A 14,769-nucleotide genomic window follows, 5' to 3' on the forward strand; every position below is an offset into this window, starting at 1 on the left:
CATGCCCGGCTAATTTTTTTTTATATATATGTATCAGTTGGCCAATTAATTTCTTTCTATTTATAGTAGAGACGGGGGTCTCACTCTTGTTCAGGCTGGTTTTGAACTCCTGACCTCGAGCAATCCGCCCGCCTCGGCCTCCCAGAGAGCTAGGATTACAGGCGTGAGCCACCGCGCCCGGCTAATTTTTTTCTATATATTTTTAGTTGGCCAATTAATTTTTTTCTGTTTATAGTAGAGACAGGGTCTTGCTCTTGCTCAGGCTGGTTTCGAACTCCTAACCTTGAAGGATCCACCCGCCTCAGACTCCCAGAGTGCTAGGATTATAGGTGTGAGCACAGGGCTCGGCCTGGCACTTTTAATAAAGGCCATTCTCACTGGAGTCAAGTGATATCTCATTGTTGTTTTGATTTGCATTTCCCTGATGAATAGAGATGTTGAGCATTTTTTCATATGTTTGTTAGCCATTATTCTGTCTTCTTTTGGAAAGTTTCTGTTCAAATCCTTTGGCCACTTTCTGATAGGGTTGTTTGATTTTTCCTTGCTGATTTTCCTGAGTTCTAAATAGATTCTAGTTATCAGCCCTTTATTGGATGTGTAGCTTGGGAAAATTTTCTCCCATTCTGTGGGTTGTCTGTTTGCTCTCATGACAGTTTCTTTGGCTGTGCAGAGAAGCTTTTTAATTTGATCAGGTCCTGCAAAGGTGACGTTTCTGATTCACATCTTTTTTTGATTCGAGGGAAAGATAGGAGTCAGATAGGATATGCATGCCTTTATCCTCTAGTCCAGTGGTTCTCCAGGTGTGACCCAGACCAGGAACATCAGCATCACCTGGGAATTTGTTAGAAATGCAGATTCTCAGTTCCTATCCCAGACCTACTGAATCAAAACTGAGTCTGGGGTCCAGGGATCTATGTGTTCCAGCCCTCCAGGTGGTTCTGTGGCACGCTTACATTGAGAAACCCTGCTCGGGTCTAATTACCCAGAAGCTCCCTTGGAAGAACTACTTTGAAATGTTTATTTACTTCTCTTGCAGCTACATTGAGACTCCCCAGTGGTCTTTGACGTTTTGACCAATGAATTCCTCCAGTTCTTCAACATGTCCTAAGAGGACTGGCTTCCAGTCCCAAGCTCACCACTAACCAGTCCTAGAGTTGTCCCTCCCCGTGAAAATAGAATTGTACCTTCTGCTTTCACTGCGTTATGTGGCAGGAAGATAAGAAGTAATAATGGGTTTACTTAAATAAACCAATAAAATGGTTTACAGTGTATATAAAAGGCAGTGTGGCATTGATGTAAAATTTTGTCCCTATAGATCCCTTAACTCAGCCAGATTTCCCCCTGCAGAGGGTATTTGTCACAGTGGGGATGGACAGCATCACTTTTTACATTCAGTCCCCTCTTACAAAATCACAACAAATTTCATACTTGTGAATATAAAAGATGCCATGGTTGTGGGATTATGGGGAATAAAAAACAGCTTGCATGAAATGCAGATCTTGGAAAATCAAATGCTTTATTTTTTCACTGTAAAAGAGATACATGAGGTATTAGAAATGGAAGGGAAAAGAAGGAAAAAACCACATCCATTTACTGTTTAAGAATCACCTTGTCAGTGTGACGCTTAAGATCACACGTGTACCCACTTGGGTTAATATTCAATTTGTCCACAGGGTGGCAGTAGCAAACCTGTAGAAGCAGTCTCAGCTGGGGTTCCTTCTGTCTGAACAGTCAAAGTGAAATAGACTAAGACTTTATCCAAATACCACGTGCAAAATAAAAGCTGTCTTACATTAAAAACATGGCATTTCAGGAAGAAGGTTTATTTGACTTAAACTGTGAAGATAATTTCCCATTTGAGGAAAAGAAAGATGATACGTTTAGATTAAAGTGTCAAGATCCTTTGATTGCACATTTAGTTTCCTAGGACAAATTATTCTAGTCAACGGAGCAGAAATTGGCCCTAATCAAAGGCACAGTGCAAAGTTACCCTTTTGTATATCATTCTCTTTCTTGAAGATAATAGCAGGAATTTTCTAAAAAGTGAAATCACAATTTACCACCTCAGCTCAGAGGACTTATTAACGTGGTAATTTATTCACTGTTCCTTGTGAGTTCAGGCTTGAATCATCAGCTGCCACTCACAAGCGTTTCCACTTGACCTTTCCAACTGAGACGTCAAAAGTCTTGGTGGTGGGTGGATTAGAACAAAGCTGCCAAAGCTGCAACCCTTGTGGAGCTTCTTGTTCCAGGGGCCAGGCACTGACAAGCTAATGACTAGCACACTCAGATGGGACAATAAGAAAACAAGAGGCAGTCCTAAGACTTTCTGGGAAATAAAATGTCTCTTATGATTTCTTTAAATTCACATTATGTAAAGGAAGCGGAGATAGACATTATTTCTCCTCCTTATGTAAAAGAATTTAGACAAGGAAATGACAAAATTCATGAGAACAGTTTTAAAACTGTTTGAACTTTACAATGTTTTTCTTGGCATCCTGTCAGCCATACATAGGAATGTATACTATGCTGATTGCTGATGACTTAGCAAGTCCCTCAGGCTTTGTTCCACAGGATGTGACATTTCCTCTGCCAACTTCTCTTGCCTCCTTTCCCAACCATGGGACTGTTATTCTCCCTGACAAGTAGAGAGTGACAAGATCTTTTATTAAAAAGATCAGTAGGTCTAAATATAAATTTTTAAAATGTATATACCTGCCTCTGAAATTATCTTATTAAGAATGCCTTAGTAATAATCCTTTCATTTTGTTGCAAAAAGCGCTACTGTAATAGCATGGCTAAGGAAGGAAACACGGGTAATTATCCCAGATGAATCATTTAGCAAGGTGGGGAAAAAAATCCCTTGTGTGTAAAAATATCTCATGATTGACATGTTACCAAATTTCCATGAAATAGATTTCCATGTAATTTAGACTGTGATTCCTTTTCTTCTTAGATTGAAAGAACTTTCCCGGTCAGGACTGGTGTTGGGGGCACGTTTTGCCTTATGAAATAAATGAGAAGCAGATCTGTAAGTCTGCTCAGAGGTCAGGATCCTTGCTTGAAGATGCCACTCTGGGCCGGATGCAGTGGCTCACGCCTGTAATCCTAGCACTCTGGGAGGCTGAGGTGGGAAGATCGCTCGAGGTCAGGAGTTCAAGACCAGCCTGAGCAAGAGCAAGACCCCGTCTCTACTAAACATAGAAAGAAATTAGCTGGACAACTGAAAATATAGAAAAAATTAGCTGGGCATGGTGGCGCATGCCTGTAGTCCCAGCTACTCGGGAGGCTGAGGCAGGAGGATCGCTTGAGCCCAGGAGTTTGAGGTTGCTGTGAGCTAGGTTGACGCCACAGCACTCCAGCCTGGGCATCAGAGCAAGACTCTGTCTCAAAAAAAAAATAAATAAATAAAAATGCCACTCTGGCTTCTCTTCCCACCCCACCAACGATTTCCTGTCTCCTGGATGCATCCTCCTGGCATACTGTAAGGGCTTTGGCCTTCCCCGACCACACCACCTCAAACTGTCCCAACACCACCCTTGTCACTGCCTTCACTTCTCTTGGCGTTCTCGCCATCTGACCTGGCCAGTGTCCCCACACACCCAGAGCGTGAGCCCCACGAGGAGAGGCCCACATGGTCCACTGCTCCACCCGTGACGCCTGCACCCGGGCTGGCTCACAGCCAGCTGTTGCACAGCTGTCCAAGGCGAGCACCCTCCTGGCTCTGCTGTTTCCTTGCAGTGGGGTTCAGGGCACCTCACGGGCCAAGGCACCCATCTGAGAGGGCAGAGAATGTCCTCAGGGGGCAAGCACCTGGTCCCCCCAGTGGGCAATTCACACCAGGCCCTACCTGCAGTTCAGCCTCCCATGTCAGATGCCCTTCAGTGAGAGGGAGTGCACTGCTACCTGCCACACCAGGCACACACCTGTCACCATTTCCTATATGGTCCAGGTCCTGACCGCCTCTAAAGACAGGCCAGTTGCTGGATTTCCAAGAACTCCGTGACTTCCAGAGCCCCGTGTTCCCCGGGAGCCCCCACACCTCAGTCTGCCTGTGCATGCTGTCACGGGCTGGCACCTGGTAACCACTGCGCGGCATCTGGGGGATGCCTTGGCCCCTCCAGTCCTGCCACTTTAAAGCCAAACACCCCCACTGCTGCTTGCTGAGCCTTCAAAGTCCTTGCTTCAGACCCTGTGGGTTTTTCCTGAGACAGTACATGTGATGCCAAAGAGGAGAAACCAGCACTTGCTAATTTGGTTACAATGTCTCCTCTTTCACCACTCTGCAGGAGGGCAGACTGTTGTATAGGGGTCCTTCAATATCTCTGGGGAATTGGTTCCAGGCCCCCTGTGAGTACCCAAACCCTCAGATGCTCAAGCCCCTTAGATTATATAAAGTGGTGTTGTATTTGCATATAACCTATGCACATCCTCCCATATACTTCAAATCATCTCTGGATTACTTATAATAATCTAATGCAATGTAAATAGTTGTTATACTGTATTGTTTTTAAATTTGCATTACTTTTTATTGTTGCATTGTTACTTATAGGGGGCTGTTTTCCCCCTGAATATTTTTAATCCGGGGATGGTTGAATCTGGGGATGTGGAACCTGCTGACTGTACCTGTTTTATTGTAATTACTCATCTCTCCCACCTCATTAAGCTTGGTTCTTCAAGCAGGAATACCTGGTTAAATCTGCATAACCTCTTATTATCAACTGCCTTTGTTCACACACAGATGATTGCCACGTACAGCTCTCCTACCAGGCTTCTTTTGTAAAATAAATTTTATTTTCTCAAAATAGAAAGAAATGTGATATCTTGCAGGTTCTGCTGGTTCTTTGTTTTGCTGGATTGCAAGTCCCTTGGACTTAAACAAATGTTCTGTGTTCCCAGATCAGTGGTGCAGAGCTCTCAGCTGAGAAAGGTACATACTGTGAGTGCTAGCTTTGACCCCGGGGCTCCTGACCTGCAGGGACTGGGATGCAGCCCTGTCCTGGCCTCTGTTTTGACACCTCTCAGGGAGGCTACTGCCTTATACTTTAGAAATATTGTCAATATGACTTTGAAGATGAAGGTTCTCCCCCCAAACCACTGCCTGTTATTACAATTGTGAAACCAGAGATGGAATGGAAAGCAGTTTTTTGACACATTTAAAATTATTCCTTGCTTGTCTTTAGAGGCCAAGTTCAGATTAAGAAAAGCTTATCAATTATACTTTTGTTTCTACTCAAAAACTCATGACTGCTCACTCAGAGGCTCATTGTTCTTATCTTAAAGCATTGCTTACAGTGTCCCAGATGAATGGCAACAAGTCCTGGAGTTTGGTGTTTGGATAGCACGTTTATTTTCTGGGGAAAGAAGTAACAGTTTGGGATGGGGCAGGGTTGGGGTGGGAGAACGCTTCTCATTCTGAGAAGTGTTTGATTTTGCTAGGATTTTGAATGAGCCTCCCTAGTCCTTATTCTGTTGCTGAAAATAGTTATGGTTTATTTCTGGAATTTTTGACAAAAAAATAAAAAGAAAAAGAAATTTGCAGCCTGGGGAGTTTGGTTTTGAAATATAAACACAGGAGTTATGAGTTGAGACTTGGACAGGATGTTGTTTTCCTTTTAAAGGGCAGCAATGCAATTCCTTGATTTGTCTTGGTTATCTTGACGTTTAATCCGGATTCTGGGCAGTTGGTTGGCCCCAGCCCCTCTCCACAGGCAGCTGGCCTGGCCTTGGCACACCGCTGGGCAAATCCGTGTGCCGGGGGTCGGGCTTCCGCTGGGATGCCAGGCTGATTTTCAAGATGGAATTGGACTGTTCACTCTAAAAACACTTAGTAGCACACAGCTTTTAGAAATAAATATTCCTATTCTTGGAGGTGGGGGAAGACACACAGGAGTGTCATTTACTTCTGGTCTTTTATGGTAGGAGTTACAAAGCTCAGTTTACTTTCTGGAAAATTCTAGTTTATTTTCTAGAAAATTGTATTTTATCACTGCAAAAGGGACTTTATTTCCAAACGAGTATGCTCGTTTGAGCAAAATTTTTGGAGTCACAGAGACGAAGGTCGAGACAGTGATGATGTGCGACGATTCTCAGGTTCAAAGAAGAAGAAAAAACCCGTGCTCTGACTGGGGGACTTCTCTTGGCTCGTGTGTAACGGAGAGTAGATATTGGCATTTGGGTAGGAGTCAGCAGTTCCTTGGCACCAGATGGAGAATGTCGTGCTGAATAAAGGGACCGTTATCCATTATGTTCATTACTAACCACAGAAATGTGGGAGAATTTTAATCCATTTGGTTTTTATGGGGAGGAAAGCTGAGCTGAGCTGTACCCTGACCACCACAGCAGCGTGTTTGTGTGTATGGAGGGCAGGGGGTGGAGTGTGAAATATATCACGGAATTATGTCACATAATCAGAATATTTGCTATTGCTTAAAATTCCAGCACACAGCTAGAAAATGAGCAGTGACGTACTACAGCCTTGCTGAACGCTGGGTAAGAAAATCATGGCAAACGCTGAGACTGTTTGGAAATGTTCTAAAATCAGACTGTTAACACAGTGAGCCATTTTAAACGTAGCTTGGTACGTGTTTGGAGAGAAACACACAGTCTTTTATTAGGAACATGAAACAAACTCTTTGAGCTGCAGTATCACTGCCGGTGTATTTAATTGCTGGGATTAATAAATCACAGCTGTGAAAGTTAAATTCTTGGCAGGATTCTTTATTCAGCTGTTTTCCCCTTGCCCTGTTACATTCCAGATTTATGGTCTGCACTATGTCTGGAGCCGGCAGTAAGCTTGCTCTTTTCCTCTGCGGCTGCTACGTCGTTGCCCTGGGAGTCCCCGCCGGGGAGCCTTGCGTGGCTGGACAGCAGGAGGCCGAGTATTACGTGGCCGCCGTGTACGAGCACCAGTCCGTCCTGAGTCCAGACCCGCTAGCTCTCACCAGCCGTAAGCAGGCCTTGGAGCTCATGAACCAGAACCTCGACGTCTATGAACAGCAAGTGATGACTGCAGCCCAAAAGGCAAGAAGTGCTCCTTGGTTAGGCCCCGAGCTTGTGTCATAGAACAGAGCAAATTACTCTTTAGCCTTTGATCCGTGGTAAACCTGGGCTTCCTGCAGCCCCCCTGGAAAATCAGTGCAGCTAGTTAACCTGAGTTGAATTAGTCAGTTGGCTAGAGTCTCGCTGCTCAGAGAGTGGTCCGTGGACCAGGAGCCTCCGCAGCACCTGGGAGCTTGCCAGAAATGCAGACTGATGGGCCTCACCTCAGACCTACTGAATCAGAATCTGTGTTTTGGCAGGATCCCTAGGTGATGCTTTTGCACTTCAAGTTTGGGAAGCCCTGGGCTAGATCACTGGTCCTCTCAGATGTGGTGGTGTAGAGAAATCAACTGGGCAAGTTGTAAACAAACCCTGGTGCTGGGCCCCAAAGAGTCCGTTGTAATGAGTCCAGATGGGGTGTGGACTGGGCATTGGGATTGTTTTTAAGACTCCCCTGGGGGTTCTAATGTGCAGAAAAATTTGAAAACCACTGGGCATGATGAAGTCTTACACTCTCTGAGGTATTTGAAGCTTAACTGAAATAGTAAGCATGCACAAAACTGCCATTTGCTGCCTTCAGATTATTGGGGGCTCATTTCTGGTGTCTGTGCCAGACTATGAACAGTGTGAGAACTTAGTCCAGACAGAACTGACCCCACACCGACAGAGGGAGGCCAGTGCCAGCCTTTGTGAAGGTTTCCTGCTTGGCCCACGTTCTCCCCTCCCCCAGCCCTCACCAGGAAGGGTGGGTATGAAGGAGAGGGGCCCCTTGGGGCAAAGAGGGAAATGTCCGTGCCAGATACTACCAAAGAAAATGCCCAGCTGGGAAACCATAACCAAAGGGAAGCTTGAGCTTTAGCTCTGGTGGCAGTCAACCAAGCCCATCTGTGTGAGGAAGCCCTGTTCTGCCCAACAGGAAGTGAACTTCCCTGCTCTCTGTGAGTTTGAAGGGCAGAACCAGTCCTGCCAGCAGGTCTCTGCTCTGAACAGCATGGTCAGGGTGTGTGTGTAAAACTGGTGTTGGAAGGCAGCTTAAAGACCTTGTCCAGCTTCTTTGCTGGATGACTCTTCTCTCTTGTCCCAGACACCCACTTTCCCCTTGTACACCATCAGTGGCTCAGAACTCACTGTCTCTCAGGTCCACTTGTTACAACTGTGGGAACTTCTGGAAAAGTCTTCAATGAGCAGCAGTCAGCTCTCCTTGGAACTGCTACTAGACTTATGTCCTTGGAGCCCTTACCATGGCATGCCACCTTCTTTGCATTTGAGGACAGCTGTCGTGGCTCCCTGGCATCTCTCCCCCAGACAGTATATCCTTAGTTCCTTCGGAGGTTTGGTTTCCAGCCCTTCTACTCAAGACTCTCTGGGTTTTCTCTGTGCTCAGAACTGTCTGCAGCTCTCCCGGTTCTGACAAAAGCAGCATGAGGAGCTCTCACCTCTCTCATTCTAGATGTTTTCCCTGGAAAACTTTTGGTAGACACATCTCACTGTGGATTCGTAAGGCACTTGCTGTCAACTAAACCCCTGTGCCCTTTTCACACACGCAGGCACACATGCTGCCATTGCCATCCTGAACTTGTAAAGTTGATTTATTTAACCTGAGAGCAAGACTTCACATTGTGCTGTTAAATTTCATCATTCCAGCCTGTTGGGCTATTTAGGGATCTTTACTGGCATCCAAGTATCAGTTACATTCACGTCATTCACACATTTGATACACACCTCATTTGTGTCTACGCTGAAGTCAGTGTAAAAAAATCCCAGGCTGTGCCCTCGGACCTCCTGCTGACATTGATCTGCTTGAGGGCGGGCGTTGTCTTGATAGAGATGTTTGCTTGCATGGCACTGATTCCGGCACCTGAAGTGCCACCTACCTCTTGCCTACTGTATCCTGTCCTCAAGCCCATTTGGCAGCCGCCACACTGAAGCCCAGAGACACTGACAGCAGAACCCCCCTGCTTTCCCCTTTTACTGACCTGCCCCCAAAGGAAACGTAGCATGGTTTTGTTGAACCCATGCCAGCTGCATAGCATCGTTCCTTCTCCATTGTGGTCCAGGAGCGGGGATGAAGCTGTTGACATGACTGTGTCTGGTGCTTACAGATATCTCAGCTCCCCTACATGGTTATATGTTTTGAACAACTTCTAAGACAAATTGATGGCAAGCTTGTGTTGAAGTTTTATATCAAACTTGCCATAAGGGCAGAGGTTCTCGAACAAGCCAATCAAAATGCAGTCATGTGTCACTTAATGACAGGGCTACATTCTAAGAAATATGTTGTTGGGCGATTTTGGTCATTGTGCAGACATCATAGTGTACTCACGCAAACCTAGATGGTGTAGCCTACTGCACACCTAGGCTCTATGGTATGGCCTGTTGCTCCTAGACTACAAACCCATACAGCATGTTACTGTGCTGAATCCTGTAGGTGACTGTAACATTACGGGAAGTATTTGAAAAGGTACAGTAAAAATACAGTATTATAATCTTACGGGACCACTGTCACATATGTGATCTGTTATTGACTGAAACGTTGTTACGTAGCACATGACTGTTATTCTTTCTTGGTAGAGGCATTCATAGGGGACAAAAGGAGTCCAGTTTATAGATGGTCAGGCTGGTCAGTCACTTAGGTCAGTAACCTTCATTCCTCAGAAGGAGCTCTTTAAAATTTTTTTTGTAGAGCTATGGTCTTGCTATGTTGCCCAGGCTGGTCTCGGAACTTCTGGCCTCAAGTGATCCTCCTGCCTCAGCCTCCCAAAGTGCTGGGATTACAGATGAGCTAATGTGCCTGGTCAGGAGTTCTTGATCTCATTAAGGCCTGAGCTGAAGCTATTTATCAGTAATGCAGACTACCTCCTAGGAAGGATTACTAGTCACATCAGACCCAAAGTTCTGCCTCAGCTCAGGTTTTGTTCCTCCCCTTTTTCCTGGCTATGTGCTCAGAGAATGCAATTTAATTTTCATATTAATATAGTATGTGTACATAATTTAAATGTTATTCTCCATAAAAAACCATTCAATGCTCTCAAAGTTTTGTTTTCAATAAAAGAAGGTGTCTGTCCAAGTATAATTTTCAAAAAGTTAAAAACATGACTCTTGTACAAACATAGAATGAATAAAGCTTTTATTTAACTCATTAATTAATGAAGGAACTAATAAGATGGTAAAGTTGGTGCAAAGGAGAATTTAAGGAATGGAAAAGTGTTTATCAGTCCAATGAATGTTGCAATGAATTTGCTAAGAGATACAAAAGCGGCAAATGTACTACAGGGCAAGACAATTGTAATCTTTGGGGTGATGTTTTAAATAACAAAGTCAAACAGTAAACAGTAGTATATTTTCTAGAGAGTTAAATGATCCTTGAGTGAGCCTGTTAAAGAGTACACCAGTATAATTTGGAAAGGCATGCATTCTTCATCTTGCATTTCCAGGTGTGTGATAATTTTTCCTTACATAGTCATTGCTAAGTGTGCAGTGAGATGACCAATCTCATAGTGTGCTGATGGAGCATACATTGGTATAATCTTTCTGGAAAGCTATTTGGCCATGTGTGTTCATAACTTAAAATTTTTCATACCCTTTGACCTAGTAATTTCACTTGTAAGACTTTAAAGAAATAATTAGAGATTTATCAAAGATTCGTGTACACACTCATTCAGTAAGTGTTTTGAACATGCTGTATGCAGATGAGTCGCCACAGTTTTCTATTTATTACAAAAGATTGGGAATAATTCAAATTCCAATAATTGAGAGTAAATTATGGTGTCCTCTAAAATATAATGTGGCCACTACAAATGCTATTTTTGAAAGTTCTTTATGAGAAAAGTCAAGATGCAAAACCATGTATTTTTTATTATCTCAATTGTATATACACATATATACAGAGAGAAAAACAATGAAAGTAACCAAGATATTAACAATAAATATCTCTATTATAGGATTATGAGTTGTTTATTTTTGTTTTCTAAATTTTCTACAGTGAAACTTTTGAAGCTTTTATAACCAGATTTTAAAAAAATTAAAAAGAGTTTGCAAATGCATTCCAGAAATAAGTGCCTCAAACTGCCTGCTAGTTGAGATGATTCATGACTTCTCTGCCTGCCTTCCCCACCTTCTACCCTGGAACCCGTGCTCCAGGCTTGACGTGTTCAGCCCTGGAAGTAGAGAGCCGCAGAAAGAATGAAGCTCTGGCGCTGAGAGCCTAGGGCTGCCCTGTTTGTATTTCCTTCGTTGCTGTAGACGTCACAGGGAGCCTCAGGCCATCACAGCCGGGAAGCCCAGGGTGTCCCAAGGTGTGGCAAAAGGCCTTTAGGGTAGTCAGAGTCCAAAAGGGAGTGTCCTAATTCCCAGCTGTGGAATTGAGATTTCCTGTGAGTCCCTGTTTCTATGCTGAGATCAACAAGCTGACTCTTAGCCACTGGCCCAGTGGGTCCCAGCAGGTCCCAGCCTTGGCTTCACATTAGAATCACCTGGGGGACCGCTGAACAAACACTGTTGCTAGGACCCCACTGCAGTCAATTGAATCTGACTTTTTAGGTGCGGGCCCCAGCATCAGCGTTTTTTCAGGAGTTCCCCAACTGACTTAAATGCACAATGAATGTTGAAACCACCGGACTGGAGATTGCACACCTGTTAATGGACCCAATATTCAAGGCCCTCTGCTGTTGGACCGACTCCCCTTGCACCACCAAGAACTCCGACCCCTCCCAACTGTTTGCTTTGGCAAACTCCTGTGCCTTTCAGCCGAGCATACTCCTTCCCTCCTTCCCTGATGTTCCCGGCATAGTTAATGGTTATCCCTAGAGAACTTTGTCTTTGTTCCCTTGGGATTAGGTCAAGTGAGGCAGCCTCTCCAAGACTTAAGATCTCTGAGGACAGCTGAGCCACTGTCTTTGTACCTCTGGTTCCTGGTACAGAGTATCTTCTTGACAGTTGTCAAGTGAATGAACGAAAGAATAAATGAATGAATATGAAGTGGTGATTCCCATCATCTGATAACAGACTATACTTTGATGTTTTGATTTTCAGGGTGTACAGATCATAGTGTTTCCAGAAGATGGCATTCATGGATTCAACTTTACCAGAACATCCATTTACCCATTTTTGGACTTCATGCCATCTCCCCAGTTGGTTAGTTGGAACCCATGCCTGGAGCCCCACCGTTTCAATGACACAGAGGTGTGTGAGGATCCCAGCTTTCTTCCTCAGTAGACCGAAGGCACTCGGAGACGAACCAAGTTGGAGGGCAAAAGCCAAAGCATGTTAACTAAGATTGAAAAGAGACCGCAGGATCCAAAACAATCAGACCCCAACCCCCCAAATTTTATGTGCCACATATTTATTCAGTTACAGAATATCTGATATTATAAGGTATTACTCAGCTATGGATCTTTCCATTTATTAACTACACAAGAATTATATGAATATATACTTAAACCAAAACAAATCAAACGGAAGTAAAAATAGGAAAAGCCACCTTCACCATAGCCTGTCTCTCATCCTACTTCCTTTTGTAGAGAAACTGCCATCAACAATTTAATGGGCATTTGACTATATTCTTTTCTATGCATTTCGTAGCAGTTGACATCCTATTTTTTAGCATACTATATGCTTATTCTTTTTTAACTCTTGTAATTATAAGCATTCTTTTAATGAATATCTTTGTAAACATGTCTAAGATTTTCTATAGATAAAATTTTTAGAAATGGAATTTCTCAAAAAATTTTTAGAAATTGAATTCCTATATACATTTTAAATTATATTAAAGAGTACCAAATTTCCCCCTTAAAAAAACTTTGATTTCACTATACATCCCCTGTAATAGGATATGAGTATCTGTTTTCTCACCCTTTGGTCAATGTAAGATAGAATAATTTTTTGAATTTTTTTCAATCTTATGGAGGTAAAAAAGGGATATCTCATTGTTTTAATTTGTATTTCCCTATTACTAAAAAGACTGAGCATTTTTTCAAATGTTTCTTGGCCGTTTGTATTTGTTCTGTGAATCACCTGTTCATATCCTTTGCACGTTTTCAGTAGTGATTGCTTTTTTAAATTGATTTATGATAGCTGTTTGTATAAAATGGACACAAGTACTTTTGTACTTAAAAAATATGAAGCCAAAGGAAGGACTTTAAAAATTCATGTAATTATACCTTTTCTCCTCTAGGTCCTCCAACGCCTGAGTTGTATGGCCATCAAGGGAGAGATGTTCTTGGTGGCCAATCTCGGGACGAAGCAGCCTTGTCACAGCAGTGACCCAGGGTGCCCAAACGACGGCAGGTACCAGTTTAACACAAACGTTGTGTTCAGCAGTAATGGCACCCTTGTCGACCGCTACCGTAAACACAACCTGTACTTCGAGGCAGCTTTTGATACCCCTCTTAAAGTGGATCACATCACCTTCGATACCCCCTTTGCTGGCAAGTTTGGCATCTTCACTTGCTTTGACATACTGTTTTTTGACCCTACCATCAGACTCCTCAGAGACTCTGCCGTGAAGCACATCGTGTATCCGACTGCCTGGATGAACCAGCTCCCGCTCTTGGCAGCCATTGAGATCCAGAAAGCTTTTGCCATTGCCTTTGGCATCAACGTTCTGGCAGCTAACATCCACCACCCATCCCTAGGGATGACAGGGAGCGGCATACACACCCCTCTGAAGTCCTTTTGGTACCATGACATGGAAAGCCCCGGAGGTCACCTTATAATTGCCCAAGTAGCCAAAAATCCCCAGAGTCTCGTTGGTACAGAGAACGCAACAGGTAAAACGGACCCATCCCATAGTAAGTTTTTAAGAATCCTGTCAGGTGAACCATACTGCGAAAAGGATGCCCAGGAAGTCCACTGTGATGAAGCCACCACGTGGAACATGAACGCCCCTCCCACATTTCACTCTGAGATGATGTACGACAATTTCACCCTGGTGCCTGTCTGGGGGAAGGAGGGCTATCTTCAAGTCTGTTCCAACGGCCTCTGCTGTCACTTGCTTTACAAGAGGCCAACCTTGTCCAAAGAGCTGTATGCCCTGGGGGTCTTTGATGGACTTCACACGGTACATGGCACTTACTATGTTCAAGTTTGTGCCCTGGTCAAGTGTGGGGGTCTTGGCTTTGACACCTGTGGCCAGGAGATCACAGAGGCCACAGGCATATTTGAGTTTCACCTGTGGGGCAACTTCAGTACATCCTATATCTTTCCTTTGTTTCTGACCTCAGGGATGACACTGGAAGTCCCCGACCAGCTTGGCTGGGAGAATGACCACTATTTCTTGAGAAAGAGTGAGCTGTCGTCCGGCCTGGTGACGGCGGCTCTCTATGGGCGGTTGTATGAGAGGGACTAGGAAGAGTGTGTGGTCTGCGGGGTGGACTCTGGCCATCACGTGGACAGCCCTGCACTTCCACAGGCTGCAGCTCACAGCCCTGGGACCATCCCTTCTGTCCTTGGGGACGGAAGCCCACTTCTGTGGCACCCGACCTCACCCTGGGAACCGTGGGAAGCAGTAGGAGAGACAGATTCCCTCAGTGTCTCTTCCTCTTAAACGTCAATTACTGAGACATTCTCTGGTATGTCCTATTCTCATTTGTCTTTGTCGGGCCACATCTGCCTCTAATAAATCAGTACACAATTGGTTTTAAGAGCTAAAACAAAAATAAATGTCAGTTTATATTTTATATACCCACAAAGCAGTGGTTTGAGGTTTTGTTTTTTTTTCTTGTTGTTGAT

General features: G+C 44.1%; 1 protein-coding gene across 2 annotated transcripts in view; it reads left to right on the top strand.

The window, feature by feature from the left end:
* BTD (biotinidase) overlaps nucleotides 1-14,729 on the top strand; it is a 32,224-nt gene extending 17,495 nt beyond the window's left edge. For both annotated transcript variants that reach the window (XM_012766946.2, XM_012766945.3), the window contains 3 exons: nucleotides 6,759-7,023; nucleotides 12,073-12,222; nucleotides 13,214-14,729. In XM_012766946.2, the coding sequence (XP_012622400.1) occupies nucleotides 6,759-7,023; nucleotides 12,073-12,222; nucleotides 13,214-14,386 (1,588 nt within the window). In that variant the 3' untranslated portion in view covers nucleotides 14,387-14,729. The remainder of the gene's footprint in view (nucleotides 1-6,758; nucleotides 7,024-12,072; nucleotides 12,223-13,213) is intronic.
* The last annotated feature ends 40 nt before the right edge of the window (nucleotides 14,730-14,769 follow it).

The sequence above is a fragment of the Microcebus murinus genome, chromosome 1 (assembly GCF_040939455.1).
Source record: "Microcebus murinus isolate Inina chromosome 1, M.murinus_Inina_mat1.0, whole genome shotgun sequence".
Classification (NCBI taxonomy): domain Eukaryota; kingdom Metazoa; phylum Chordata; class Mammalia; order Primates; family Cheirogaleidae; genus Microcebus; species Microcebus murinus.